At 52.9% G+C, this 27,109-nt stretch overlaps 18 protein-coding genes across 18 annotated transcripts; 11 read left to right on the top strand and 7 right to left on the bottom strand.

Annotated features, from left to right (window-relative positions):
• Positions 1-299: 299 nt before the first annotated feature.
• Positions 300-879, bottom strand: SNOG_07666 (hypothetical protein; the record flags this gene model as incomplete). The annotated part of the gene is made up of 2 exons (XM_001797947.1): positions 300-624; positions 695-879. 2 exons carry the CDS (start codon positions 877-879, stop codon positions 300-302), a joined length of 510 nt encoding a protein of 169 aa, XP_001797999.1.
• A 1,476-nt stretch (positions 880-2,355) lies between these two features.
• Positions 2,356-3,733, bottom strand: SNOG_07665 (hypothetical protein). The gene is made up of 4 exons (XM_001797946.1): positions 3,526-3,733; positions 3,212-3,458; positions 3,093-3,156; positions 2,356-3,041 (listed from the first exon to the last, which is right to left on the bottom strand). The coding sequence occupies exons 1-4, from the start codon at positions 3,648-3,650 to the stop codon at positions 2,395-2,397; spliced, it is 1,083 nt and encodes a 360-aa protein (XP_001797998.1). The 5' UTR covers positions 3,651-3,733; the 3' UTR covers positions 2,356-2,394.
• Positions 3,734-4,565: 832 nt separating this feature from the next.
• Positions 4,566-7,570, bottom strand: SNOG_07664 (hypothetical protein; the record flags this gene model as incomplete). Its single annotated transcript, XM_001797945.1, has 4 exons — positions 4,566-6,800; positions 7,052-7,209; positions 7,256-7,329; positions 7,380-7,570. 4 exons carry the CDS (start codon positions 7,568-7,570, stop codon positions 4,566-4,568), a joined length of 2,658 nt encoding a protein of 885 aa, XP_001797997.1.
• An 857-nt stretch (positions 7,571-8,427) lies between these two features.
• On the top strand, positions 8,428-8,768 carry SNOG_07663 (hypothetical protein; the record flags this gene model as incomplete). Its single annotated transcript, XM_001797944.1, has 2 exons — positions 8,428-8,463; positions 8,544-8,768. The coding sequence occupies 2 exons, from the start codon at positions 8,428-8,430 to the stop codon at positions 8,766-8,768; spliced, it is 261 nt and encodes an 86-aa protein (XP_001797996.1).
• Positions 8,769-8,932: 164 nt separating this feature from the next.
• On the top strand, positions 8,933-9,261 carry SNOG_07662 (hypothetical protein; the record flags this gene model as incomplete). Its single annotated transcript, XM_001797943.1, has 2 exons — positions 8,933-9,052; positions 9,124-9,261. 2 exons carry the CDS (start codon positions 8,933-8,935, stop codon positions 9,259-9,261), a joined length of 258 nt encoding a protein of 85 aa, XP_001797995.1.
• A 287-nt stretch (positions 9,262-9,548) lies between these two features.
• On the top strand, positions 9,549-11,444 carry SNOG_07661 (hypothetical protein; the record flags this gene model as incomplete). The annotated part of the gene is made up of 3 exons (XM_001797942.1): positions 9,549-10,241; positions 10,300-10,402; positions 10,543-11,444. The coding sequence occupies 3 exons, from the start codon at positions 9,549-9,551 to the stop codon at positions 11,442-11,444; spliced, it is 1,698 nt and encodes a 565-aa protein (XP_001797994.1).
• Positions 11,445-12,414: 970 nt separating this feature from the next.
• SNOG_07660 (hypothetical protein) lies at positions 12,415-13,084 on the top strand (the record flags this gene model as incomplete). The annotated part of the gene is given in 2 exon segments (XM_001797941.1): positions 12,415-12,713; positions 12,733-13,084. The coding sequence occupies 2 exon segments, from the start codon at positions 12,415-12,417 to the stop codon at positions 13,082-13,084; spliced, it is 651 nt and encodes a 216-aa protein (XP_001797993.1).
• Positions 13,085-13,458: 374 nt separating this feature from the next.
• On the top strand, positions 13,459-13,887 carry SNOG_07659 (hypothetical protein; the record flags this gene model as incomplete). Its single annotated transcript, XM_001797940.1, has 1 exon — positions 13,459-13,887. The coding sequence occupies one exon, from the start codon at positions 13,459-13,461 to the stop codon at positions 13,885-13,887; it is 429 nt and encodes a 142-aa protein (XP_001797992.1).
• Positions 13,888-14,091: 204 nt separating this feature from the next.
• SNOG_07658 (hypothetical protein) lies at positions 14,092-15,334 on the bottom strand (the record flags this gene model as incomplete). Its single annotated transcript, XM_001797939.1, has 2 exons — positions 14,092-14,542; positions 14,601-15,334. The coding sequence occupies 2 exons, from the start codon at positions 15,332-15,334 to the stop codon at positions 14,092-14,094; spliced, it is 1,185 nt and encodes a 394-aa protein (XP_001797991.1).
• Positions 15,335-16,149: 815 nt separating this feature from the next.
• Positions 16,150-16,401, top strand: SNOG_07657 (hypothetical protein; the record flags this gene model as incomplete). Its single annotated transcript, XM_001797938.1, has 2 exons — positions 16,150-16,197; positions 16,228-16,401. The coding sequence occupies 2 exons, from the start codon at positions 16,150-16,152 to the stop codon at positions 16,399-16,401; spliced, it is 222 nt and encodes a 73-aa protein (XP_001797990.1).
• A 211-nt stretch (positions 16,402-16,612) lies between these two features.
• SNOG_07656 (hypothetical protein) lies at positions 16,613-17,856 on the top strand (the record flags this gene model as incomplete). The annotated part of the gene is made up of 4 exons (XM_001797937.1): positions 16,613-16,759; positions 17,006-17,276; positions 17,331-17,702; positions 17,759-17,856. 4 exons carry the CDS (start codon positions 16,613-16,615, stop codon positions 17,854-17,856), a joined length of 888 nt encoding a protein of 295 aa, XP_001797989.1.
• A 121-nt stretch (positions 17,857-17,977) lies between these two features.
• On the bottom strand, positions 17,978-18,627 carry SNOG_07655 (hypothetical protein; the record flags this gene model as incomplete). Its single annotated transcript, XM_001797936.1, has 2 exons — positions 17,978-18,562; positions 18,616-18,627. The coding sequence occupies 2 exons, from the start codon at positions 18,625-18,627 to the stop codon at positions 18,068-18,070; spliced, it is 507 nt and encodes a 168-aa protein (XP_001797988.1). The 3' UTR covers positions 17,978-18,067.
• Positions 18,628-19,191: 564 nt separating this feature from the next.
• On the top strand, positions 19,192-19,809 carry SNOG_07654 (hypothetical protein; the record flags this gene model as incomplete). Its single annotated transcript, XM_001797935.1, has 2 exons — positions 19,192-19,265; positions 19,317-19,809. 2 exons carry the CDS (start codon positions 19,192-19,194, stop codon positions 19,807-19,809), a joined length of 567 nt encoding a protein of 188 aa, XP_001797987.1.
• A 1,222-nt stretch (positions 19,810-21,031) lies between these two features.
• SNOG_07653 (hypothetical protein) lies at positions 21,032-21,820 on the bottom strand (the record flags this gene model as incomplete). The annotated part of the gene is made up of 1 exon (XM_001797934.1): positions 21,032-21,820. One exon carries the CDS (start codon positions 21,818-21,820, stop codon positions 21,032-21,034), a length of 789 nt encoding a protein of 262 aa, XP_001797986.1.
• Positions 21,821-22,330: 510 nt separating this feature from the next.
• SNOG_07652 (hypothetical protein) lies at positions 22,331-22,660 on the top strand (the record flags this gene model as incomplete). The annotated part of the gene is made up of 2 exons (XM_001797933.1): positions 22,331-22,354; positions 22,469-22,660. 2 exons carry the CDS (start codon positions 22,331-22,333, stop codon positions 22,658-22,660), a joined length of 216 nt encoding a protein of 71 aa, XP_001797985.1.
• A 23-nt stretch (positions 22,661-22,683) lies between these two features.
• Positions 22,684-24,741, top strand: SNOG_07651 (hypothetical protein; the record flags this gene model as incomplete). The annotated part of the gene is made up of 7 exons (XM_001797932.1): positions 22,684-22,782; positions 22,842-22,926; positions 22,975-22,994; positions 23,048-23,245; positions 23,293-23,609; positions 23,659-23,933; positions 24,125-24,741. 7 exons carry the CDS (start codon positions 22,684-22,686, stop codon positions 24,655-24,657), a joined length of 1,527 nt encoding a protein of 508 aa, XP_001797984.1. The 3' UTR covers positions 24,658-24,741.
• Positions 24,742-25,643: 902 nt separating this feature from the next.
• On the top strand, positions 25,644-26,000 carry SNOG_07650 (hypothetical protein; the record flags this gene model as incomplete). The annotated part of the gene is made up of 2 exons (XM_001797931.1): positions 25,644-25,678; positions 25,748-26,000. 2 exons carry the CDS (start codon positions 25,644-25,646, stop codon positions 25,998-26,000), a joined length of 288 nt encoding a protein of 95 aa, XP_001797983.1.
• A 408-nt stretch (positions 26,001-26,408) lies between these two features.
• Positions 26,409-26,885, bottom strand: SNOG_07649 (hypothetical protein; the record flags this gene model as incomplete). Its single annotated transcript, XM_001797930.1, has 1 exon — positions 26,409-26,885. One exon carries the CDS (start codon positions 26,883-26,885, stop codon positions 26,409-26,411), a length of 477 nt encoding a protein of 158 aa, XP_001797982.1.
• Positions 26,886-27,109: the final 224 nt, after the last annotated feature.

Raw genomic sequence — 27,109 nt, 5'->3', positions numbered from 1 at the left:
AGAATTGTTACTCCACGACCTAAACCGGAAAACATCACGATTACCGGGAGTCAGGCGCCATAGTGAGGGACAGGAAAGGAACTCTGAAAACTGATCGATCCGCTTGCTAAGAACCCGCGATTTGCACTGGTCGCTCGAAACCGAACACCTGGAGCCAACAATTACGAAAGATTAAATGATACCGCAAGCCTCTAGCTCACCTTCATGGGCTAGGGCATCGCCAATTCCCTGAGCCTAAACACGAAGGAGACCGTGGAAAGGACAAACTTAATGAGAAAACCACATGATTTGATCCACACTCATCTCCCCCAAGGATGCATGGCGTTCTTGCACGACGCACAGCATTTTGGCATGATGGCCTCATCGCACTCGCAGAACGGCGCCTCCTCCAAGTCAGAGAGCTCAGGTGATGGCAAGCGCCCCGATCGAGGTGTTGGCGGAGGCGTGGGCTCTGCCCATCTCTGCAATGTAGAACGCTCTACTCTCAGAGCTGGATTTACTGGTTTCGATAAAGCAGGAATGACGACGACCTTCCTCGGATACTTGGGCGACTGCTGCTCGACGCATACCTCACGTGACGGTGCCAAGCCTTCACTATTGGACGGCTTCCGTGAGGCGGGGTATCTTGGAGATTCACGAGACAATAGGCGCTCTTCAACCTCGATTATTTCATTTTTTTCTTATGGGCCGTGACCGAGAGTGTCTATTGTCCGCTGCATCGGTGCGGCGGACGATTTGGGGGCGCTGGCGAGACGCAACGATGTAGCGACCATGTCCATCGTCGTACACTGTCTGAGAAATCCTGTCCTCAAAGCGTGGCTGCTTTGGGATCATGGTTGCCTGGCGGTCTGGCTCTGGTGCATTGGTCGTCGACGACATGGCACGGAGACGAGGAGTAAGCTTAATGGCCAGTATCAATTGCGCAAATGCGCCAAGAGTGGGACCGAAGACTTGTTGCAAGAGCAAAAGCTGGGTCGGTGATAGGAGTGTGAGGAGGTGCGGTGGGTGTAGTATGGAAGTGGTGGGGCATAGGAACGATGGTGGGAGAGGTGGGCGGTGCGAGGTATATACTATGCGAGCTCCCGCCAAGCCCTCCCCCATCAGACGCACCTCGACTCTCAGGCAGGACACCCGACCCTTCGGCGACTCTGTTGTTCCGCACCACTCGAATATAGGAGGCTATCTGGATGCGTTGAGACTATGTTCCGGCGTTTAGAGGCAGTGTTGCAGAATTTGCACATCTGGGGGAATGACTTGGCATGCCTCCAGGACACCTTGCACTGGCGGGCCTCCGGTCAAGGACGCAGGCGAACACGCGGGACACGTTCATACGGTTCAATTAATATTAAGATCTCTCCATGAGGCTGTCAATGGTTGGTGCATCGTGTTGCGATAGCTGAGTCTTGTCGACCTCATCGTCGCCATCACATGACCATTTCTCTTTCATCCGCTGCAGTTGGCTTCACATGACTAACGACTTTTGGAATATATATGGCGCCTGGCTATTTCCGCTACTCTCTGGAGGTTTGTCTGCATCACTAGCCTCGTGGCTATATTCAAACATGTTACAGTCGCCTCAGGTTCATGGAGTTGGACCGCCAAGAAGCTCAGCATGTAATGAAATGGCCAACACGCCCTGTCCATATGGGCTTACACCACACGCTTTTGTCACTTGGCGCTCAATTTGATTAGCACCTGTCAAACATCAAGCTTTAGCATCCAACTCCTGGAACTGATCCATAGTCCTTCTACAGCGACAAGATCACGTGCCTAATACAGCGGTCCCGAAGGACTTCAAATGATCGCATTTTCAAAGAGGCGTTCATGTGAGCCGTGTTCCTGCGGAGGTACTTGATTTCATGAATGCACTGACGTAGACCTTTTACTTGTGTGCGAAGGGCCCGGATAAATCATAGGCGATAGTCAGTTGAAATTAGCTGGAAAGTCTACCAAACTCAAGCCTGTTCTCAGACCACTCTTTTTTTTTAATCTTCACCCAATGACTCTTGTCGCTCACGATCAAGCTCGCGAATGCATTTGGAGGCTCAGTTATTGCCGTATTTATTGCTGATGAGCTGTGCAGGAACTGGTGAGTGTGGCTTTGGGTGCCTAGCTGTCAAGTTGCGAACTGATATGGATACAATAATGTAAGACTAGTACAAGAGCTTGCTATACTATGAAGGGATATGATAAACTCTTGAACAAATTCAGGTGTCTATCGTCTTCAAACTTTGGTACGCAACGTGCATAGTGCAACAATTTGGAGCTAGTGCGTCCAGCCTTTCTAAGAACCTACTTCGGCAGGCGGCCACAATATCGACGTCGTCGAAGCACACATGCAAATAGGAGAAGTATGCATAGATATGTTATTAACTCTCTCTCCTTATATCACATCTACGACAGATCCAACACAACTCGCCCCTTAAGTTCTCCCTTATGCATCTCCTCAAAAATACTCGTCAACTTCTCCATCTTCTCCGTCCTAAAATGCGTCTTGATAATCCCCCTCTTCGCAAAGTCCATCGTCTCAATCGCTTCTCGTCGATCACCCACCGCCGACCCTACAATCTGCAGCGACTTCAACACCATCAAGCCCGGACTCGCACATTTCATGGGCACGACATCGCCCTCGGGGATGCCCACGCATACCACTCTGCCCCCAAATCTCAACAAATCTAGCGAATTGCCATAGGCGGCGTTGTTGGCTGTGCACACGACAACTGCGTGTGCGCCGAGTCCTTCGGTGAGGCCCTGCACAGCAGCGACCATGTCCTCCGTGCCGTCAACGGGGATGAAGTGCTCCGCGCCACTCTCCATAACGAGGTCTTTTTTGCTGCTGTGGTCGATTCCAATGACGCGGTGGCCGATTCCCTTGGACGAGAGTTGCACGGCGAGATGGCCCAGGCCGCCGCCCGCGCCGCTGATGATGACCCATTTACCGGATTCTGCGTTGGCTTTGCGCAGGGCAGAGTAGACGGTCACACCGGCGCAGAGGAGGGGAGCGGCGGCGGCAGAGTCGAGGCCGTCGGGGATGGGTGTGACTGTGGGAAGGGGTTAGTTGGAGTGTAGGTTGGGTAGAGAGAAGGACGTACCGTAGTTAGCGGGACTGAGCACGTATTGCTGAAACGTTCCTGGGGTGTAGTATCCCGAGATTTTCTGCGAGCGGATTCGTTAGTGGAATTGTTTTGTGTCTGAAAATCGGGATACTCACGCCGTTGAAGCAGTTGCCATCCATGCCTGCTCTGCAGGCCTCGCAGTTCAGACAGATGCTAGCCATCCACTTGATTCCCACGCGATCGCCAATCTTGACGGATGCATTTTCTGCTCCAGGGCCCAGCTTTACGATTTTACCGACGCCCTCGTGGCCGCCTACTTGACCTGCTTGTGTGGGGAAGGGCAGGATGGACCAGGAATTCATCATCACGCCCATGTCGGAGTGGCACACGCCAGAGTGAGTGCTGAGACATGATCAGTATGTCATTGTGGTAGAAATATGGCAACGACGTTGAACACCAGTGGACTTACAGATTAATCAACACCTCTCCAGGTCCCGGCTCCGGCATGTCCAACTCCTCAATCTTCGTCGAGATGGACCCCGGCTTGTCGTACACAGCCGCCTTGTACTTCTTTGGTAGATCGACTGCAGCCATATTGTCTAATTCTTTATCCTATTTCAAACAAATATTCTTTCTCGGAGTCCAGTCGAGTTCAATTAATTCAAAGAGTGAGCAATGTAATCGGAAAGGTGCTCGCCCAGTAATTTATACGTTATGAGAAAGAAGCAAGCGTAAGCCACGTACCAAATGTGCCCCAACTTTCCCCCCCAAACCCCACCTTCATCATGCATACTGGCCAATCCGCAGCTCTCGTGGCTGGAAGCGTTCACCGAGGCAGGCGCAAAAAGCTACCCCTCAATGCGGGGTGTGGGCAGCCACGAAAGCCAAGACTCCCGAAGTGCGTCCTACTAAAACGTCAGCACGGAGGTTCTGCGGTGAACCGGCAATTCTAGTCGACTGACGTGAGTTCGCATGTGAGACGGAAGCGCTAAAGTTTATCGCTGGATGTGACACGTTATAGGCTTCAGGCTACCCGCCACGATGGGACTAAACTTTGATCGGACGAACGACAGATTGCAAGCGGGAATGGAAGCGACTGTTGTTTTGTGTAGAGTTCAAGTTGTTTTGAGATTGAAAGGTTTGGTTGATATAGATGGATATAATACAACTCCATACAAAGCACCATCATAATCCCGCCAGCCCATCAAGCGATGTCGGCCTAGAAAAGAAGTCTCTCCCATACACCAAATTAAGCAGCATCTCTAACAAATGTGGTATTGTACAGATAGAATATCTTTCGTATGAACACGTTGCGGGCGTGAAAAGTGAATAAGAATGACTGGGTAAGGTCCGCTTCCCAATTGGAGAAGAATGTGTCGTCAGCTTGCCTTGCCGTGTTCCCACATTTTTACCAAATTCTCCGTTTGCGCAATAATACTCCTTCGTATGTTATGCTGTAGTGCGCCGTGTAAACCATAGATCATGTTGGAGAGTGAGAAGGTTAGAGAACTAAGCAGCGCCTTGGTTCTTGATGAATGGGCTGTCCAGTAATGCATCGGCGCTGGGTCGCTTCTCGTGGTCGATGAGGAAGGTTTGTGCCAGGAAGGCCCGGGCATCATCGCCTGCGTTCTCGGGGATTGTAGGACTCGCGTCGCCACTTCCACCAATCTTGAAGATCGCCTGGAGCTGGGTGCAGTTCGGGTGCGGGTGGCTACCGGTGAACATCTCCACGACGAGACAACCGAGTGACCAGATGTCCGCTTTCCGAGTATAGGCGGTCTGACGAACGACTTCCGGCGCCATCCAGAAGACCGACCCTTGTAGCGAAACGCGTTGAGCCCCCTTCTTGCTGCCACCGAGAGTAGATGCTTCGATGCGCTTGGAAATACCAAAATCAGAAATCTTGACTGAACCCTTGTTGTCGACAAGAATGTTGGCACCCTTGATATCTCGGTGAATAATATCGCTCGAGTGAAGGTAAGATAGACCTTGCAGAATCTGGCGTACAAAGTTCTGGATGAGCGACTCGCCCAGTGGGCCGTAGTTGATGAGCATGGTAGCAACGGAACCACCAGGAACGTACTCCAGGAAAATGTTGAGGTGGCTTTCGTCTGAGTTCGAGCCGAGGTACTGCACGATATTGTTGTGTTTGAGCTCTCGTAGCAGTCCAATCTCATGCTTGAGAGCTTCAACCATGTTCGTCTTCCTGTGGTCCATCTGGGAGGTGCCGATTACGGAAGGCAACTCGACCTGCTTGACAGCCATGAGTTCACCGGTAACAGCATGTAGAGCGAGATACACGCTACCGAAAGAACCTTGTCCAATAAGTGCTCCCTTCATATACTTGACGTTGTCCCACGAATCTTGCTCGAGATATTCGGTCAGCTCATCATCGTCCTCTTCGTCATCCTCGGCAATAGCCTCGGACAGGCGTTTGTTGAGCGAATCGCCATTTTCGGTGTTGCTGGTACTGCTTCCCGTAAGACTGCTCTGACCATCGTCGAAATAAGACTGTAAGGTGGTGTTGCCATCAGGGTCAGTGACAGCGAGGGTATCCGAACCACTGCCGTCACCGAAGGAGACGTAAGATTTCCTATTTGGCTCGAGGGGCGACTCTTCGTCAAGTGGCTCCAGTACGGACGATGCCATCGAGTCGCGGTAGTTTGACTGGGAGGGTAGGCCAAGTCGCATAACCGACAATGGTCGCAGGGGACGGGCATTACTGCCACCTGCGAGCCAGCTGTCTGCAATAGATGGTAGAGGTGGAGCATCTTTCAAGCTTGATGCAACACTGAAATTGGAAGCCATCGAGAGACGCGACGCAGCCCTACTTAATCGACGCGATCGGCGGATGGACATGCGGACCGTCTTGTCGATCTCGTCCTTTCCAACATCTGGAAAGTATGATGTCAGGTCGGAAGTGATGAGTTCACTGGGTGGCCTGGCGCCGTAGAACTGCTTGAGCTTGCGTTCTCGAGCCTGGAACTGTGGTGATTTCAGAGACTTTCCTGCCGGCCCCTCGAGGTTTTGGGCAGTCGAGTTGATGTGCCGTTCTCGTTCTCTCGCTGATGAGGGAGAGAGCGGGTAGCTGACAGCAGCAAGAGACTCTCCTGTCAACTTTTCGATCTTGCTCTGGCTCCGGTTACTTGACGGCAAGTATACGGTCTGCGTCTGTTGAAAGTTCTGCTGATTGTATATGGCAGCCGCTGCCTTCAGCTGATCGTCGTCAGGCTCCCCAGCGTGGACCTTTCGGAGGATGAGTCGTCCTCGTTCATGTCGATTCGCGTCCTTGCACAACCGGAAGAGCTCTATGTCGCTCAGGCGTTCTGACAACGATGGATCCGGCTCGCCACTGTTAAGGATGTAGAAGCAGTAGTTTCGCACTTGTGCCTCATTGAGATGTCCCTTTCTTAGGGTCTTGAGCATGACCTCCTCGGCAGTCTTGCATCCCTCAATGTTCACCACAGAGGTCCGGCCACCGTCGAAGATGACACGTACGAGGGCTTTGTCTTGCGGCAGAATTTGGCTGTTTGTAGCGCTGTCGAGACTCGGAGCACCGCGAACGTGGTGGGCGAATCTAGCGGTCTGGGGAGTCTCGGTCGGAGTCGTTCGTTGGGGCTGTGCGAAGCGAGACGACACATTTGCGGTGGAGGCACTCAGTGGGTGCGCACCATACGGGGTCTTTCCAGGCTCTTTGGGGCTGTTCAGGCTTCCATTCCGTGCACTTCTCAGGCCACGATTGTCCTGGTCAACCAGAGGGGAACCTGGCCGTGACGGCGATTTGCTTCCGTATGCGTAACTGCTGAGATCGGAGTTTGTGATTTGGCGAGACATGCGCTTTTCGGATCGCGAACTGGTGGGTATTGATCGTGCCGAGTTCAGGGGCCGGGGTGAGCTGGAGGTTGGCGGAGTGAAGGAGGCTTTGTCAAGCGTTGCTAATGATTGCTGCAGACATGTCAGACTTGTTGGGCTGGGATTGGTGGACCAAGACTTACCCTATTCGACGTCCGTCTTGAGGCCTTTTTGTACTCCTTGTTGCGCAGTTGCTTGGCCTGCGAGCCGATGCGGACACGGTCGCCAACTTTCTTGATGCCCATGTCCTTGAGCTGGACCTGGTCCATCTCCATGAGGTTTTCGCCGTTGATGTGGTTGTCTGTTGAAGGTCAGTGAGGTTCGTCACGCAGATCCGTTCTACATACACTTGAAGAGGTCGACATATTGGCTGCAGTTGATTCGCTTCAGCCAGTCTGCAACCTTGTCTTCGTCCCAGTGCCTGCACGGGTTAGCCACGAATGTCACAATGCCGGTGTCGGCTTGACATACCTGACGGCGTCTGGGGCGTCGTATATCTCGGAGAACTCTGATTCGGTGGGCGAGGCAAACATGGAGTGGTCTGCTCGTGCATTCGAGGTGTGGTTGCGGTAGCTGGATATGCTCGAGTTGTACTGGGCCGAGGCCTGTGAGCTGGAACCGCCCAGGGAGGGCGTGGGGTAGGGCGACTTTGAGGCTAACATAGCCATTGTCTGATATGGTGCGTCCGAGGTGTGTGTATCGCGCGGTCAGGCGGGGCGTCGTCACTGCTCGACGCCAAGGATCGCTCGTTCGTGTGTGCAGGGTCTCATACACACATGCTGGGGCGCTCGTCGGATGGGAGACAGGACGGCCGATGGCTGAGGCGGGTCGATGGCGGTCGTGGTCAGCGTGGCAGCAGACGTCGCGAGGTGTGCTTGTCGAGGTGGCACAGGACGGGGTTAATGCAGCTTGCGGCGTACAGCGTACGGCGTCGTGAGCCGGCTCAGAAGCAGCAGCACCACTCGACAGCGGCGTGCACTAGTCTATCGACACAAGGTTTACGTGAAGACGTGTTGGCACAGCAGTGAACGGGCGCAGGTGCAAGGCGCAAGGCGGAAACTCAAAAGCGAGGGCGAGGGCGCTGTCGGGGACCGGGCGCTGTGTTCGACGTCGGCGCTGGCGATGGCTCTTTGGAGCGGGCGGGGGGGTCTTTGGAGTGCTTTATTGCGGCACCAGTGTCGGCCCCGGGGTTTGTCTGACGTCCAGAAAGCGAGATGAGCAAAGAAACAGCGAGCTGCGAGCCGCGTGTTGGCAGTCGAAACAGTTCACCATGCACGATCAAAAGGCTCCTTCGTCGGCATCCTCACGCCGCAACGCGCTTTGGCCCTGGTCAGTGAGACGGTGAGACGGTGAGACGGTAGTGCGTTTCGAAAGTCAAATGTGGCCCAGGGCCTCCTATTCGCTGCCCGCCCGTCCGCCGTCAGAGACCTTCCGCATGGACGGCTAGCATTTCTCATCCATGCAATATATCCTCGACGGCAGCATAGCTCTCAGCACGCTTCAGGAAATCGCAATCACAATGCGCGCCCGTCTGGGTAGTGCGCGCGATGCTCACGTGAGCTTACCTGTGCCGTCCCGGAATAGCCACCTGCACCCTGTCCGAGGCCAACCATGCTCATCTATCTCAGGAAACAGACAACTGCAGCCGGGCCTCGCGTGCAGGTTCTGCCTTGCCTGTCGCAGATGCCGTCAACAATAACAACAGGCGCCTACGCAGTCGTGCCCGGCTGGAGCGCACACTGCCAGCTCACGCGCAGCAGTGTTTCAGGCGGGGCGAGTCTTCAGCTCAGCAGAGCCTCACTGTTGCAGCTACGCAGCCGCCGCCGGGATAGCCCACCAGTCACCGTCGGTGGCGAGTGAGAATGTTTCCGCCCTTCCGACAGGTGGCTCGTCGTTTCAATCATGTTTGGCGGCCAGCTGGCAGGGCGGAGAGACTACGATTCGGGCTGACTGCGGTGACCCTGCCGTGTGTCTGGCAGACAAGCATCGGTCGAGTGTAAACAGTGGAGAATGACAGCCGCCACATGGCAATGGGCCACATCAACCAACATGTCTGCGAACGCATCCTCGGTGACCTTAAGGATGCGGGCGTCATTCAAGAACGAAGATCGCAGCGCCGTGATGCATGTTTCGACGCCTCCGCCGTAAGTCTGTAAGCAGTTTCAACTTGGATGACATGACGTCTGTCCAACCTCCCTGGGATGACGCAACACAGCCTCGTGAGAACTGGGCTCTATACAGCAGCCCAGTCGTCTGCTGCGCTGCGAGCTGCTGCACAGGGAACATCGAATACTACAACCAGTCAAACTCGCTGGAATCATCGCGGTCCTACCCGTACTTGCTGCCTCTTTGATCCCACCAATACCACGAATTTGTCGCCTTCTAGAAGACGTAAAGCGGCACACTGGGTCAGGCTCAGCCGTGCTTGCAGCCCATCTCTCCACTTTGTCCAAGATATATCCTCGCTCCCTGCGCGCACTGCTATCGTCGACTTTTGCAATAATTTCTGCACACTTAGCACCCAACGCTCTTGCATGACACCACAGCAATAGCATTCGCGCCAGCCAGCGCTGCACCTCACCGCAGCTCGTTCCGTCGACACGCGATTCGATATCCTAACAGCGTCATCACACTAGCGCAATGGCCTCCTACGACAACCACGCCGACGCTCACCATGCATCCTACCCACCGACCTACGATCACAGTCATGTGCCTGCCAACCACGACTATGACTCGCAGTACCGCCCAACTGTTCGTGGCAGATCGCGCGCACCGTCCAGTGTCGGTTCTGACAGGCACGCCCCACCCTCTCAGCAACCGCTCAAGAATGCGATTGGAAATGCCTTTGAAAAGTCGGACGCAGCGCGGGTCGTGGATCCAAACCTGATTGCCCAGATCACCGAGCAAGTCAAGAAGTCGGTGCTCGAGGAAATCAAGATGAGCGTCGCAGCCAGTGTGACACAAGCGCAGCCTGCTGCGCAGCCTTATGTACCACCTTCGCCCGCCTCGACCACTGCTTCGGTCCCAACCCGAGATGTCTACACCCCTCCATCACCAAAGCGCGCTGAGCACTCAGCCCACGCCTCTCCAAGTCCAGACCCCCTAGTTCGCGACCCTCTTCTTGACGGGAACCACGATACGCCGACTCCGCGAAACGAAAGGAGCGCACCTGTCGACATTCCAATCGAGCGACCCGCACGGCCTGCGCCCGCAGTGAGGATGATGACAGAGGACTATACGCCGATCGAGAAGATGTGGCAGAGGTTGTTTGATACTGACGGCCAGCCCCTGCCACGCCTAGGGGAATTCTTGCGGGGCCTAGCCTTACATCTTGTGAGTTGCACTTCGTCGTCGTGATTGCTCGATTGCTTGGTTGCTAACTAGTCCTCAGGTGGAGGATTATGAGCCCAAGCGCAGCCTGGTCATCACTCCCGCAAAGATGCTCAAGTTCTACGAGGAGGTGAAGCTTCCAGACGAGACATATCCATGGCAAGGCAAGTCTAGATTCTGTTCACGAAATGTGATCCCGACTAACGGTCAGTAGCAATTTTCGGGACACTCTCGTACTCCTCACTGTCAAAGGTGTATCGCGACATGCGATGCCAGCACCACCTCGTACAAGAACACCCCGCAGAACAGCCTCACATTCCCGCTCTTACACCTGAAGGCTTCCAGGAATGGATGACTGCGATGATACAGGCATATCCCGACGTTGAGTATCGGCGCATCTCAAAAGCAGTACTTGACATGCCGATCAGCAACGCAGATGACCGCAAAGAACGTTTCCCCAAAGAACTACCGCGACGAATGTTCCCTTTTGTCGAGAACCTGCACGCGCAGCAGCGATGCGCCGCAGCACTCTCCTCAGAGGGTGTCGGTCCACTGCGCAGAGCTCCAACGTTCCCTCCCCCACCCCCACCACCAAAGGCCCAACCTACCAGTACGAATACAGAACGGGAGCGCAACCCGTACGCGTCACAGCCAGAGCCGAGAAGCTTCTCCGAAGACGAGATTATTGAACCATCACCCTCAGTACCGATCGAGCGGCAGCGAAAGCCATATGCAGCAACCCCTGGTGGCGGCAAGCTTTATGAAGACGACCTAAATCGGAGCGCTACAGCCGATGCAGCTACACAGGATCAACGTAAGCGGAGACAATCTACAGCAGGTCAAGGGCCCTTCGCTCCACCACCAGCTGAGCCGTACGGCGAGACTCAGCCTCGAGGAGGACAACAATCAAACTCACGACGAACTAGAAGCCCTAGTTTCTCCAACCACGGCACGCAGTCTGATCCAACTGTACGGGATATTCCCAATAGCTATTATGCTTCCAATCTTCACAGCTACGACGACGATGCTCGCCGATACGGCAAAGACGCCGACACCAAGAGGCGGGATCAGCATTATCGAAGCACCGCAGGTACAGACAGCTCCTACGACTCGCAAACCCGTTCAGTGTATGAGGACGACGAATGTCGAAGCCGACACGGTAGCAGCGGCTACGATAATAGGGGCTACGATTCGCGCCGCTATTAGCAGACGCATTGTACTATAGCCAGCATGAACGATAGTCACGACTTTATGATTTCTTATTGGAATACCCCGGTTGCTTAGATGAAAGGCTCTCATCTGTACATTGAATTCGTCTTATACCAATAATGTTGGATCGGTTTTCGGTTGTGCATGTCTTGCTGCCTCTGATTTGATGGAAGCTTGCTGGATGTTGGCACTCTTTATTTGGCAACCACTGGATATTGATCCAACTTTCTCACCGTAGTTCAGAATGCCTGTACCATAAAATAGTCGATTGAAATTCATAACACTTTTGCAAAGATGTGGATGGTCCAAACCCCGTGACCTCGGGACGCGCTGGCGCCAAGCCACTTTACGCGCTACCCAGACATTCGCGTCGAACGCGTTCAGGCTAAGGAACATTGAAAGTGTACAGCTACACGACACGACACATACCCACACCACATCACAATGGCGTTACTCGTAGACAAACACCGGCCGCGCAACCTCGAAGCTCTGAGCTATCATCCAGAGCTTTCAGATCGTCTGCGAGCTCTCGTAAGTCTAGCCTAACTGCATACTTGCCGTGAGATACTGCTACAGCCCACTAATTCGAGATGTCTACCAGGCACAAAGTGGAGACTTCCCACATCTCCTCGTCTACGGTCCTTCGGGTGCTGGTAAAAAGACTCGCATTGTTGCAACCCTTAAGGAACTCTATGGCCCTGGTGTCGAGAAGATCAAAATTGACGCGCGCGTCTTCCAAACGACCTCAAACCGCAAGCTCGAATTCAACATAGTAGCATCCGTATACCACCTCGAAATCACGCCTTCCGATGTGGGAAATTACGACAGAGTAGTTGTGCAAGACTTGCTCAAAGAAGTCGCACAGACACAACAAGTCGATTTGGGCGCAAAGCAGCGCTTCAAGGTTGTGGTAATTAACGAGGCAGATCACTTGACGCGTGACGCACAAGCGGCACTGAGGCGGACGATGGAGAAGTACAGTCCAAATCTGAGATTGATTCTCCTAGCCAACTCAACGAGCAACATTATTGCGCCAATCCGGAGTAGAACGCTTCTCGTGAGAGTTGCTGCGCCCACGGAGACGGAGATTTGCTCAGTGCTGAAGAATGTGGGCAAGAAGGAGGGATGGAAGGAGGTGGAGAGCCTGAATCAACGGATAGCCAAGGACAGCGGAAGGAATCTAAGGAAGGCATTGTTGATGTTTGAAGCAGTCCACGCCCAAAAGTATGTCTTCAGCATTCGCCGGCATGGTTGTTGCGAGGGGACGTCAGCTAACAAGCAGCAGCGAGAAAATCACAGACGCAACACACATCCCACCACCCGACTGGGAAGCTCTCATCGAGCAAATTGCCCGCCAGATCGTCGAAGAACGAAGCCCGCAACGTCTGCTACAAGTTCGCGCATCACTTTACGATCTCCTCTCGCATTGCATCGACTCCACAACGATCATCAAGACGCTCACATGGAAATTGATACCCAAGACCGATGATGCCCTGAAGCCAGAGGTCATCAAGTGGGCGGCTTTCTACGAACACAGGTGTAAAATGGGAAGCAAACAGATCTTCCACTTGGAAGCCTTTGTTGCAAAGTACATGAGATTATACGAGAGGTACGTCAGCAAGGCATGTGTATCTTAAATGAGAGCTAACATTGCTGTAGTTATTCTATGGGCATCGACTTTGATTCAACGTAGACAGCTTTTATCGCTTGAGTTTCATGCACAAGGGAATCGCGCAATGCTATCGTGTATCCTATCAGGCAGGCGCTGAGTAATGACAAGCATCATAGCTTACGAAAAGAAAAGACGTTGAGGGAAAGTTCGTTGAGCGCGCCCACATTCTGTGTTATGGGCATTACGTCATAATCATGAAGCTTCCCTAGAGCACCCACCACCGGTCATAGCTCCCAATACCATGACCACTTCTTCAAAACATCTTCTCCAAACACTGCAATTCCCGTCAATCCTCTTTGAACACATCCGATCCTTCACACGATCTCCCTCTACCTCACCATGTCTGACAAACTAATGGATACCGAGCCCGGCGGCGAACAAACCCAGTACGAAGGCACCCACACTTTCGTCGAACCACACAACAAACAGACTGGCCAGTTAGGCGGTATGAAGCCTTTCCCTCAACTCATAGTACGGTCACTAAATCCTGCAGACCCTTCGACGGGAACCTCCACCCAACCCCCAAAAGCCCCCGTTGACGAGCCGAACACCCAAGGCGTCACCAAAGCCGATAAGATTCGATACGGACAGAGCATCCAAGAGGGCGGCATGGGAGGCAAGACGACAAGTTCGACGGGCGAGGCGAATTCTGAGGGAGGTTTTGGCGGCACCAAGGCGATCAGTGAGGATACAGATGGATTTAGGAAGGAGAGGAGAGAGCAAGGGTATGGAGGTGGGAAGGACATGGACAGGAATATCGGTGCTTAGGACATGGATGTAAGAGCAGAAGCAGGAAGATGAAGTAAAGCATGAGATATGTACATTAGTATACAACAAAAAACCGAGGTTGAGCCCTGCGCCATTCTATCGAGTCTTGAGCCTTCTTAACGCCATCGCTATGCAAAAGAGTCGGGATATCTCTCAACATAGAAACACAGAGCAGAGATGGTGTCGTACCAAACAATACAAAAATCACCGATTCATCGCCTCATCAGCCCTCAACTCCGCCTTGGCCAAGCGTCTCGCCAACGCCCTCTCCCTTGCCACAATATCCCCCAGCCCCTCGCTTTTCTTCCCAATGTCCACGCCCCTCGCTCCCCCTCCTCCCCATGCACCCAGTCCCCAAACCCCGCGATTCTCCAAACCCTTACTAACAATACTGCCAGGCCCGTGCCCGTACATGCTGACTCTCTGGACCTTGCGAAGTTTCTGGAGGCCGTAGGCAGCGACGATAATGCCGAAGACGGTGCACCAGGCGCTGATGCCGAAGAAGCCGAGGTCGCTTTCTTCGATAAAGTTCTTCAAGTTCATGCCGTAAAGGGCGGCGACAAAGGTGCCGGCTGTGATGGCGAGGGTGGCGACGGAGAATTTGAGGTCGAGAAGCATTAGGGAGTTGCGGTTTGCGTCGAGGATGGCTTTGACGCTGTGGAGGTATTAGTGGGTGGTGTCAAAAGTAGAATGGGGAAGGGAGAAGTGTTTACATTTCCTCAGTGTTGCGAATACTCGAGACCAAGTTCTCTGCTGCTTGGACGATTTCATCGGCAACTTTGTGGTAGGATTCAAGCAGCATTTCGACCTCAGTGTGGTCGTCGTCTTCGCGTGTTTTGCCCTCGGCTTTTTCGGTCAGGTACATGGCGGACAAGTCGTCGTCTGCTTCGAGGAGTTCCTCCAACGCGTTGCGAACGAGGCGGGCTTTTTGCTCGAAGCTGCCAAGTTTCTTGCTGTAGATGAGCAAGTAGCGGAGCTTGTCTCTGTCGATGTCTTCTTCGAGATCCCGCAAGACGCGCACCACGGGCTCGCTGACGCCTTCGAATTCCTTCTCCAAGCTCAATGTTACGGATATGAGGACAGCTTCGAGGGCGCGGAATTCGTATGCGAGTGTGCCGTTGGCGGGGGTCTCTTTTTGGCGGAGTTTGAGGTCGAGATCGTACATGAAAACCGACTGTGACTTTGAGTCTGTTGTTCCGTATGCGTCGAACACAAGCACTCGATTGTGCTTCAACAAGACTCTCAGGTTCAGCAAATTTATCAGAATCGCACTTGGCCGAACCAGAATATGCGGTAGCAGACTCGAATCGATCTTCCGCAGATCTCGAGGGAGCAGACCGTACTTGGCGATCAATTCGCTCTTCTTGAATTCTCCGCTGACCAGTGTGACATTGCCGTGCTCATCAAGTTCCGTACATCTCATCTTGAGCTCGTTCGCGGGCCGCATTATCCGTCCGAGACTGCTACCGAAGCCCGTGGATCCTGGTGCATCTTCTGTAGGCGGCGAGGGAGCCTGCAGCTGGGCCAGCTTTCTTCTATGTGCTGATTTGAAAATGTCCCAAACATGTTGCGGTCGACTCGAGGAGAATGCACGGCAGCCGAAGGTAAAGTTCGCTACCCCATTCAACGGTCGCATTGTGCTTCGACTTCGTAGTGTGCTATCGAGGGTCGGTTGCAGTGCTCTGCATTGTTGTGGGAATCGTCGGCCGGCAGGTCTTGCTGCTTGGGAGGTGCTCGAATATCTCCCTCGTGTCCTCTGTCCATCCTGGCTATCCCCAGCATTTGTAGTATATGCGCATCTTTGTCTCTTCAGTCCCGCGCATCGTGCTGCTGGTTGTTCGAAGGCATTCTTGACTTGAGCTCGAAGAAAGCTCAATACCGCAGGCGACGGGGCTCGAAGCGCTGTAAGCTTCATTACTTGTTCGGCGCAGCAGAAGGATGTATTCGCGGTGAATCCATACGGTCGTCTATTCGAATTTGTTACTCGGCCTGAGCATGGACGTCATGGGCGTCCGCGATCATGGAAAATCGATTCTGCGCTAGTGACGTCACGTGCTCTGGCGTTCCTATAGCCTTGATGGATGCATCTTGCAGCACCACTCTTCTCACCAGAAACAAGTCGGTGGCATGTCCGTCTCTATATATAATGCACTCATACGCACACACCATATTACATCACGAAAGAAGGTCGCCAAATTACGGCAAGCTGCTGCCAATTACAACGTATACGCGTTGCTTCGCTATGGAGGCTGTCCAGGCATCATGTACTGCCAAGGCACTGAATCCGGTGTAAAAGATTGGGTGTCAACAGTGCAGAGGTTGCGATATAAAGACTTCCAGTTGGTGAAGAAGCCCGCGGAGAAACTGTTTGACGATGGCATTAAGCAAGAGCAAAAGGTCCCTTACGGCAAACTGGAGGAAATCGAGACCGTCAAAGAGTACGGTGCCACGATGGAAGCTCTGGGCGTCCGTAGTTGGTGGAGGAGGGGAATGGGCTATATGGGTGAGACTTGAATCCGAGCCTGGCTGCTGCTTCCTGTCATATTGTCTGCGCCAGAACGCGCCTTAAGCACCAACCTACAGCTGCGCCTGCAACAGACGTGTCTTGGAATCCGATCTTTGCTGAGGAACTCGTCCATCGACCATCTCTTTATACGGTATTTTACCACGCATTGTTATCGGAACATTGTCATATTCGGTACTCGGTCCTCGCAAACCCCTCAATATGGCTACAAGCTATATGAATGTTACTGGACTACATCCGGATGCGATAATGGACCTGAAAATTTTCGGTCAACCGCGAGAACTAAGTAATCCCATGGAATATATGGACCGCGAAGTTCCTAAAAATGGTCTAAAATGGTTCATCCACGTCAGTGATGATAGTACATCGGACGGCGAACGCATTTACCAAGTCTCGAAACACTTCATAAGCCATCATAGCCCTCTCTAGGACGCAGCAGTGGCCCGAAATGCACGCCGTGTCGAAAATATCTCCCAACACACATACGAAGTCCAAGTCATGTTCACGAACGACGATCATAGGGCGATGTGTTTGGTCCTATGCATTATGCATCAGAACCTTCATTCTTTACCAGGATTGCTTACTTTGGAAGAGCTAAAGGATCTGGCTGAAATCACTGCGAAATACGATCTCATACACTTGATTGCTCGCTTCCTAGATCAGTGGCTCAGCATTTACCGCGGCGCCTTAGAAGAACCTAAGCGGGAAGACTGGCTGGCTGTAGCTTACCATTTCGGCAATGACATGATGTATCCGGAGATCGCGAAATATATTGCATTTCAGAGCCAGGTCGACGAAGGAGGAGCTCTCCTGATCCCCCAAACAGGACTACCTCTTCAGCCGATTTCTGTACCTCATGCGTATTGTGAGCTATTCGGATCTCTCATACCTGAGGCCAAATACTGATCGTACGACACAGCTTGTATCTCTGCTGCTCGAAAGCAAGCGCTGTCCCAGTACCTCGACGTCGTCCGCGATGTGGTCGCCAAACCGTGTTGCGTACCCCACGTTGACAACCCAGCCCAGAATAACCACGTCTTAGAACATTACTTGCAGCAACACAGTTTGTACCCTCAGGAGGACCCTCGACGTACCAGGCTCTCCATTCTTCAAGTCATGCACCTCCTCACGGATGACGAGACAGCTCATCATACGAGCTCCCTCGATCTCAATAATCACGTTGCCGGTTGCAACGTGCGTACACGACTGAGTGATCAGGTGCTGCAGGTTGATATGGAACTGTCATGGGCGGCTAATGTTACAATCTTGACTCAGATAGGCAAAAATGCTGGTCAGTGCAACAGTTTCTCGCACTATGTGTCAGACCCTTATACTGACAGACCGTAGCCATAAGAGGTCGTTGCTTGCATCCCAAGAGTCGTGGTGTTCGACTGATGCCTCGCGAGTGGAGGAACGAGCGAGAAATATTCTCCGGGCAATCCTGAGTAGGGTTTCTTTCTGGCAGTCGGAGGATATCAGGCCTTTTTGTGAGGCATGCGGATACAGTCAGGATCTGGTTTCCCGCAGTAGTGTGGAGCTTTGGCATCGTCAAACGCGGTGGCACTAATCAGAACAACGTTGGTACAATTCTAGGGGTTGGGTATAATGTACAATCCAAAGCCATTCATACAAACTCGCACATATTCTTGTTTCCTACTACCCAGCAACAGGAGTCAAATGACCATCCTTGTCATACTTGGCTTTGAAAAACGTATAACTCAACGTCACTGTCTCGATCCCCTTCATATTCGGATCCATGACAAACTCAGGATCAATGTAAAAGAACACAGGCATGTCCACCGTCTCGCCCGCATTCAGACGCTGCTCCTCGAAGCAAAAGCACTGGATCTTGCTGAAGTACGGCGCCACTTGGCCCGGCGTGACACTGTATGTCGCAACGCCAATGATATCTTCGCTGGACTTGTTGGTCGCGGTGTAGAAAGCCAGTGCCGTTTCGCCAGGTAGGACGCGGACTTCGCGCTGCTGCGGGACGAACTTCCACGGAAGGACGTCTGATACTGAACCGTTGAAGGTTATGCGCAGGCGAGGGTGGTTTTCGACGGGGCGCAGGCGCTCGGAGGGGTCGCGGGTGTCGTCGCCGTGGGCAGCGGATTTGATGGGTTGGCCGCCCCAGCCGGTCTGCTGACAGATCTACAGACAGGGTTTGTTAGACGTGGCAGAGAAGATAGGAGTGGTGAAAGTACCATTTTGTACATGGGCACTGAGCCGTAGGTTATTGCGACGAATCCTACTATGACACTAAAGACGTAGTTCCTTCACCCCGTCAGCGTCCGTGTTCGCATGCATGCTCAAGCCAACATACATGACCGTCCTATTCTTCTGCTTGTATCTCGCATGCATCTGGTCCATGCGCGGTACATGGCCTTGCCGTGTCTCTGTCGCAGTGTTGAGCCATCTTCGAGTAGGCGTGAAGGTCGCATTGCGGGTTCGCGGTAACCGTGCCAGTGATCGCGAACACGACGTACATGTCCAGGAATTGATTGCGCGTAGCGATTGCTGTCGTAGTGGCGAGGCGAGAGACATTGTTGGTGGTTAGCGAACGATTGGCAGAGGAAAGTTTGGTGGAGTGATGAGGGCATCGATGTTTCGCCGCGGGAAACTGCCGTTTTGGGACGGCGCGCGAGAGCTTGCATCTTTTCTGAGCATGCACGGGACGGCGACCTTGACATTGACTTCGCGCTTTTTCGTCTTCTCTTTGATTGAAACTTGCAATAACTGCATTGAGTACAACCCCGGACCATATCATCATCACAACAGCAATGTCAGAGGCCCTCTGCGGCGTTTGCGCCGCCGAGCCCAAGAAATACAAATGTCCAACCTGCGCACTCCCATAGTACAACACTCCCATACTGCTCCACTATCGCTCATACTAACGACCCCACAGCTGCTCTCTCAACTGCTTCAAGCTGCACAAAACCACACATCCCGAACCCGCTCCCTCATCAAAACAACCTCCCTCCGAAATCACCCTACCACAACCACCACCCCCAGCCCCGATACCACGCTACCTCAAGAAGAAAACAGACTTCTCCGCCCTTGCCACGAGCTCAAAGTTCCAGGACTTGCTCAAGACATACCCGACACTATTGGCCACACTCCAACGCGTCTATGCGGCTACCATCGAGCCTGACCCCGAGGACGAGATGCGCCGGCGCAGAGGTGGGTTCAGAGGGCGCGGATCAAGGGGTCGGGGAAGAGGGAGGGGGAGGGGTGGCTTTGATGATAGGGATGGGAGGTGGACGCAGAAGAAGGGGGATGCAGATGGGATGAGGATTCTGAAGGGGTTGAGAAGCGGGGAGGAGGATGGGGGGATGAAGGCATTTGTGGGGTTGGTGGATGAGATGTTTGGGAAGGATAAGGAGGTGGAGGGCGAGTGAAAGGTTGGTGTAAGGTACAGTGGAAGACGATAATCTGGGCAGGGAGGATACTCAAGGACTGCTTGATCACTGCATCTCGCAGGGCATGGTCGTCATGTCTCAAGCCCTGAGCTACAGAACTGGACATACGTGCTGGAGCACGATATACCGACAGCTTATGCACCAGGTACATACGAATTTCGTACTGAGTTTAGTACGGTGCAAGCAATGCCAGCCGCTCGAAACCATGCCGGCTGCACAAGCACAGGGTGGATTGAAGCATTGGGTAGAGGTTGCGCATTGTGGCGTCACACGCGTTCCTTAGATGATATGAAGACAAGACGCTCATAGTGGGTGATTAAAAACTTTCTCAGGCAGAAAGAGTGTGGCACAGTTCATTAATGCAGCTTCATTAAAAGAAAAGATTCAATTTGGTTTCATATCAAATCAATTGAATAGGGCAAACTAGTAATTTCTTGGGAACTGCCATACAAAATATGGCGGCATCCTCGATGTTGTTTTGTTCCCAGATGTTTTGATGTGATGCTGAAGCCAAGGCAGGCTGCTTGATCGTAGTAACACTTGGTTGGATCATATTGACGTAGTAAAAAGCGCATTCGATGGGGCTTCTTGATTTCGCAAGGGTGTAGTAGCATTCAAATAGCCTCTGAGTACGACCATAATGCGACTTGATAGTAGCCGGGAAAGGAAAGTGCCTTCGGACTGTGCCAACATCCTGCTCGACGTTTGGTCGAGTTTGAAGACTTAGACAATTCTCTTCTACTCATTATCAGCTTGGAGCATATTCACGAGTTGCTAATGACTTACTTCCTGCCACTGCTTCCACAAATCCTCATGTACGTGACGTTTAAGGATCACTCTGGCGGCACCTATAGTGACGAAGTCACCGAAGCACACTTCGAATGAGCAAATGCTTTGGTGACCAGATGAGAAGCTGTTTGGTTGTGTAGAGTTGCATGGGGCGTAACCCTGATGCTCATTCCCAATGGACTTCAGAAGGCTCCAGTATGTGGCAATGCTAGCATGCATGAGAGTCGCACTTGATGGCCTGGGAAAGAAACCAGCGGTGCTTAAGCCGCTCAACAGTACCCCTAATTTCGTTGCTGCACATACAGCCCTGTCGCATGGAGGCACTGATGAGATGCAGTTGACGAGACCAGCCTCGCAACAGGTTATCCAGGCGGACAGGATATCGCACCGGATGCGTTCAATCTTCACTAGCTCAAAGGTCAATGTTTTGAAAGCTCTTTGGTAGTACTCGACCCGTACCAGATACGGAAGTAGGCAGGTCTGACCGCAACACAATCTGCTTCTGCTTCTGCTTGCCGTCACGATAGTAGAATTTACCCTGAGCGTCAACCTCTAGCTCCGTCGCCAGGCGACTGACGAGATATTCGAAGTCGCCCTGGAGGCTGAATGCGAATGTGATGACAATAAAATCCTGGAGTGCTGCGTCCGATGGTCGTGACATGTAGGCCTTCTTGTGAGGCTCCATCCATTTCTTCATTTCGAGACCCACCCTGACGGCGTTCGCGAGTTGGTACTTGTCCGTCAGAACTGACAGATCAACAAGTTCTTCCCGCGAGAGTTTTTCGGGTAGCTTTGACAGTTGGAAGTGCACGATTTGAAGAACAATATGCAACGCCTCACAGCTGTCGTCGGGTAGGCAAATCTCTGATTGGCTACTCTCAGCCCAATTGCCGTTCATCATCTTCGCCCAGACTGCGCTGATGTTCCGGAAAACACCCTTGCTGACCTGGAACGCTTTCTGGCCTTTGGTGTGTTCCGGAGTCCCGACAATGAGCGTAAGATCGTACATTGGGTCGATAGTGATGGTCTCGAGATTCTGATGGGTCATTTTGCGCTTGAGAGGAACCGAGAGCGTTGAGTTGGTGTTTGTCTTTCCGCCTCCGAAGACCGAGCTGCCCGTTGATGCCGCTGCAGCAGCTTGCAAAGTGTAGTCACTATCCTTCTCACCAGCTGATGTCGATGCTCCTCGTGTGACTACCATGCTGCTGGCTTGTTGAACGTGCATACAGCTTCGGGGCCAACGCGAGAGTCAGATCTATCTTCAAGGGAAGGTGCAAGTTGAGAGTTGGGAGGTTAGAGAGTCGAAGATCATAAGATATGAGATAGACCAAGAAGAGGTGAGAGACGGATATGAAGCTTTAGATAGCATGACCACTCGCTTCAGTCACGCTAGGGCTGCCTTTACCTGTGATGAAGTCGTGGTAATTCTACACATAATGCCCAATGCAACAGAAAGTGACCCAGAGTGTGACAAATAGCAGCTCATCCTATAGCCTCGAGCTATACACCGAATCTTACCGTTGCAATCGAAGCATGGTAGTACTGTGAATGGTTTCCTAGGCCCCTGCTTACTTTCGTTGAAGTCGATAATCCACAGCAGGCCCTTAAATAGCTTATCCTGATGTAAATCAAAGCAGCTGTTACAACTTGTTACATGTACCTTCCTAGTTATGTCATGTCGATGAGTCTGGGGTGTTCGTATCCTTCCTTAATGTCTGACGCAGAGGAATCCTGGGTGCGTGCAAATCCACAACTGTCGATGCTGTCGAATATTCTCGGGTCCATCCCGAGACGAGCAAATCATCTACACCAGACTGGGAGGGATGTATGCACCTGCATGCACGTGTAGGGCATGTCAAGTAGTCGAAGTGCCAAGCGAGCGGCAGCAGCGCGGGCCATCGTCATCTGCATGGTTCAAGCTAACCTGGAAGCTCCAAGCTCCACCCACCACGGCGACCTTCATCTTCGCCAACCGCCTCTACAGCTATACACGCGCCTCCTACGGCCAACGAAACCTCCTCCACCAACACCCCACCCCTAGACGAAGCGCTCACCACCGCCATCATGCCCGACGTTATAGACCCCCGCATGATGTCGGTCCAGCCGCGCATACGGTACAACACGATCGGCGGCATCAACGGTCCATTGGTCGTCCTCGATAATGTGCGTGGCATGGCGACTCTAGGAGATATGTAGCGGAAGCTGATAGAGACGGCAAATAGGTCAAATTCCCACGATACAACGAGATCGTGTCCTTGACGCTGCCTGATGGCACCGAGCGCTCTGGACAGGTCCTAGAAGCTCGAGGTAAGACATCGCCATATGCAAAGAGGTTCGCGCTGACAAGATGACTAGGAAACCGAGCCGTCGTCCAGGTAAACAGCTTCCAGCACCTCTCTCATGCGCACGCATTCTGATACCACGACAGGTTTTCGAGGGCACCACTGGTATCGATGTCAAGAAGACCAAGGTCGAGTTCACCGGCCACAGCTTGAAGCTCGGTGTCTCCGAGGACATGTTGGGCCGTATCTTTGACGGTTCAGGAAAGGCCATCGACAAGGGCCCCAAGGTGCTCGCAGAGGACTACCTCGACATCAACGGCAGTCCCATCAACCCCTACTCCCGAGTAAGACCCGGAACTGTGTCGCGCAGAGCTGGAGCTGACAAGGCCAGGTGTACCCCGAAGAAATGATCTCGACCGGTATCTCTGCCATCGACACGATGAACTCGATTGCCCGTGGCCAGAAGATCCCCATCTTCTCTTCGTCTGGTCTGCCCCACAACGAGATTGCTGCGCAGATTTGTAGACAGGCCAGTCTGGTCGGAAAGCCCACCAAGGGCGTACACGACGGCCACGACGACAACTTCTCCATCGTTTTCGGTGCCATGGGTGTCAACTTGGAGACGAGCCGTTTCTTCACCAAGGACTTTGAGGAGAACGGCAGTATGGAGCGTGTCACCTTGTTCTTGAACTTGGCCAACGACCCAACGTACGTAATGCGGCGGCGGAAGCTGGTAGCTGCGACTAACTCGACACAGCATCGAGCGTATCATTACGCCCCGTCTTGCCCTCACCACTGCCGAGTACTACGCCTACCAGCTCGAGAAGCACGTCCTCGTCATTCTTACCGACTTGTCTTCCTACTGTGACGCTCTCCGTGAGGTTTCCGCCGCCCGAGAAGAAGTGCCTGGTCGTCGTGGATACCCCGGTTACATGTACACAGATTTGTCCACCATCTACGAACGTGCTGGTCGTGTCGAGGGTCGCAACGGATCCATCACCCAGATCCCCATTCTGACGATGCCCAACGACGGTATGTACATTCTTTCCTTCTTCAGACTGACACGATGATTATTTGCTCTATACATGCATGGCTTTCAGAGTGCTACACAGCTTCGGCTGTCGACACGCCATGTTGATAAATGTGCAGGGGTTATGAGTCCTTGTCTTTGTCTTGCAGCTTTTGCTTCGCATCTCTGGCTGCCGCGATGCTAATATTGCCAGACATCACACATCCCATCCCCGACTTGACGGGTTACATTACGGAAGGCCAGATCTTCATTGACCGTCAACTCGACAACAAGGGTATCTACCCGCCTATCAATGTCTTGCCCTCGCTTTCCCGTCTGATGAAGTCCGCTATTGGAGAAGGCCGTACTCGTAAGGACCACGGCGACGTTTCCAACCAGCTGTACGCCAAGTACGCCATCGGTCGTGATGCCGCCGCCATGAAGGCGGTCGTTGGTGAAGAGGCGCTTTCGTCTGAGGACAAGCTGTCCCTCGAGTTCCTTGAGAAGTTCGAGCGCTCTTTCATCGCCCAGGGTGCCTACGAGAAGCGCACCATTGAGGAATCGCTCGACCTGGCCTGGTCGCTCCTCCGCATCTACCCCAGAGAATTGCTTAACCGTATTCCCGCCAAGGTTCTCGACCAGTACTACTCAAGGAGTCGCAGCGAGAAGAAGGCGACGAAGGACACCCGGGACAACTCGGAGGAGCAGCAAGAGGGACAACAGGACGAGAACTTGATCGACGTCTAAGCGTCAACTAAACATAGTTATGCATGTAGTTTTGAGTTTGTGATAGATCACTGTGAGCGGCATCTATGAAATTGCGTATATACGAACATTTAAGCATGCTGTGAGCAAGTTGGTGATGAGGGTCCGGACCATACTCCACCTTCCATCTCTACCTCAGGCACCTACATGGACCCTACGTCTCTTTTTCGACATTGTTTGACACCTTGAGGTGCTTCAAGCCACACTATTGCTTCCAACGCGTTATTGATACACTGTTCTGTGCTTTCACCTCAGTGTCAACAAGCATCGGTCACCCGTGCCAACAGTGCGTTTGCGCCGCAACAGCAAAAATTTGCCCACCTGATTTTGCTTCTGATTACTGCACTAACTACAGCTCTTCTGCCTCGCAACGATTGATTCTCTACTCTCGCAACATAGTACGGTATTTTCGCTCGCGGCCAAACTTTTCCAACTACTTACAGTTATCAGACACTGCACAATGAGGTAATATAAAGCGCACTTGTTGTTTAGGTAGCAGATCCAGTCAATCTGCTACTTCGCGTTCAAATTTTTCATATGCAATCGGATTACAGTCTAGGTTTCCTCTCTGTTAGTCCTCCTTCAGCTTCGCATTGGCGCGCCACAGCCCGGACATCGTCGCAAGATCACTTGCGCACCTTCGCATACAAGATAGAGGGGTCTGCACACCCTCATGTCTGCATAGCGGCTCGGAACGCTACCTTTGGAACTGTGGATTCCATCAGGACCCCAGCTTCGACAGCAATGAAAGGCACTTCCAGGATACCTTCACACACACCATACCCAGCTCACCGGCGTCAGTATACGTAGACCTGGACGCCCTTGATGCAACCCTGGAGCTTCGGCATCGTCACTTGATCATTCGAAGTCAATTAGCCTACTCTAAGACACGTAGTAGAGCTATGTGGAGCACACAGCCTGTTTAGCTTCGACGAGCCAACCAGGCGCAGCAGCGATACGATAGAATCATGCATTACGACAGGATACCCGAACGAGCAGACGAGTGACTACTAATCATAGATTGGAGACTGCTAGAGAGGTACGATGCGGAATGAGTACTGATCAACAACAGCGACCAAACTTGCACCAGCACGTTGAGCTTCGCGCCGGGGATCTCCGCCGACGACTGCGCCGGCCTCACCGGGGTCATTCGGGGCCTTGACCAGCTCTCGCTCGTCAAGGAGTTCGCCGAAGGGCCTTTGTGGTGGATGACCCCGTGGGCGGCGGAGATCGAGGGCACTGAGGCCCGTGTCATGAAGACATGGCACGAATGCGGGCAACCGCACTTTACGGTGCAGCTGTGGGTCCAGTACCGGGGGCGGTGAGTTGATAATTGTACATGCTTTGAAGCCACAACAGTGTACTGACGTGAACGTCTTTCAGGGAGTCCATGGACAAGCAACCCACTGTACACGTCTTCCTTGACCACTCGGAAACCTATGTATGGGGCAACATACACTGGTATAAGGGGTCAGGGGAGACAAGGTACCGTGCGTGGAAGCTCAAAGTGAGTGTTATTTACCTACTGCCATTTGGTCACCAAATTTACTAACATGTCAAGCCGACTGAAGCTGAAGCGAGACATCCGGATGCGCCAGTAGCACCCAAAGGGCCATTCCCTGTGTACGGGGCTTATCAGGGTGACGACGGCACGGGAATGGTAGGCGATCCAAAATGTGACATGTTTCTTCTTCAATTCATTCGCTTACGAACACTGCAGGGCCTATCTGTACTCAACCCCTCTGGTCCTCAACGCGCTCGCGCTCGCTCGCCGTCACCTGAGGTTCCAAAGGTAGAGGTTCCTGCCTTCGGGAGCCTCTTCCCCCACCCTTCATAGTTTCTTCGGTATGTGTATAAAAGTTTCCCAGTTTGTTCCACATCCAAGTCCTTAGGCCAATGAACGGCTGTTCGCCTGGCTTCGGGTTCCACGGGTCTTTGGCAAAGTCGTGGAAGAGGACGCCGTAGACGAGGACGAAGCTGATCAAGCTCCATATCACAATGGTGACTTTCCGGTTCCACTCGGGTCGTATGGCCTTGTCCTTGATACGGCGCTTGAACTTGCGCTCGAATCGGAATTGTTGCTTCTTCGTCAGCTCGTCGAAGTTGGGCGGCCATTTCTTGCGCATGTGGAAGCGGTTGCTCGCGAAGTCAAACGGCGGGAGGGTGCTCCTCTCCCGGCCGAAGAGGCGGCGGAACAAGGTCAACAGCATCGATTCGAGTGACGGTCCAGCGATTGGACTTGTTGCTTTTGCGAACTGGCGATTTTGGTGTTCTTGGTGCTTTTGCAGTTCCTCGACTGACGTTCTTACAGAAAACCGCGCACGGCCCATAGAACTCTTGGCGACCACAAGTTTGCGCCCATTTGGGTATGACTCGACGCGCTTTGACAATATCTTCCGAACCGCCGCATACCCCACGTTGACAATCTTCATAC

Source organism: Parastagonospora nodorum, assembly GCF_000146915.1.
Source record: "Parastagonospora nodorum SN15 chromosome Unknown scaffold_11, whole genome shotgun sequence".
NCBI lineage: Eukaryota > Fungi > Ascomycota > Dothideomycetes > Pleosporales > Phaeosphaeriaceae > Parastagonospora > Parastagonospora nodorum.
Note: the sequence above shows the minus strand (reverse complement) of the source record. Positions and strands in the feature narration are given on the sequence as shown.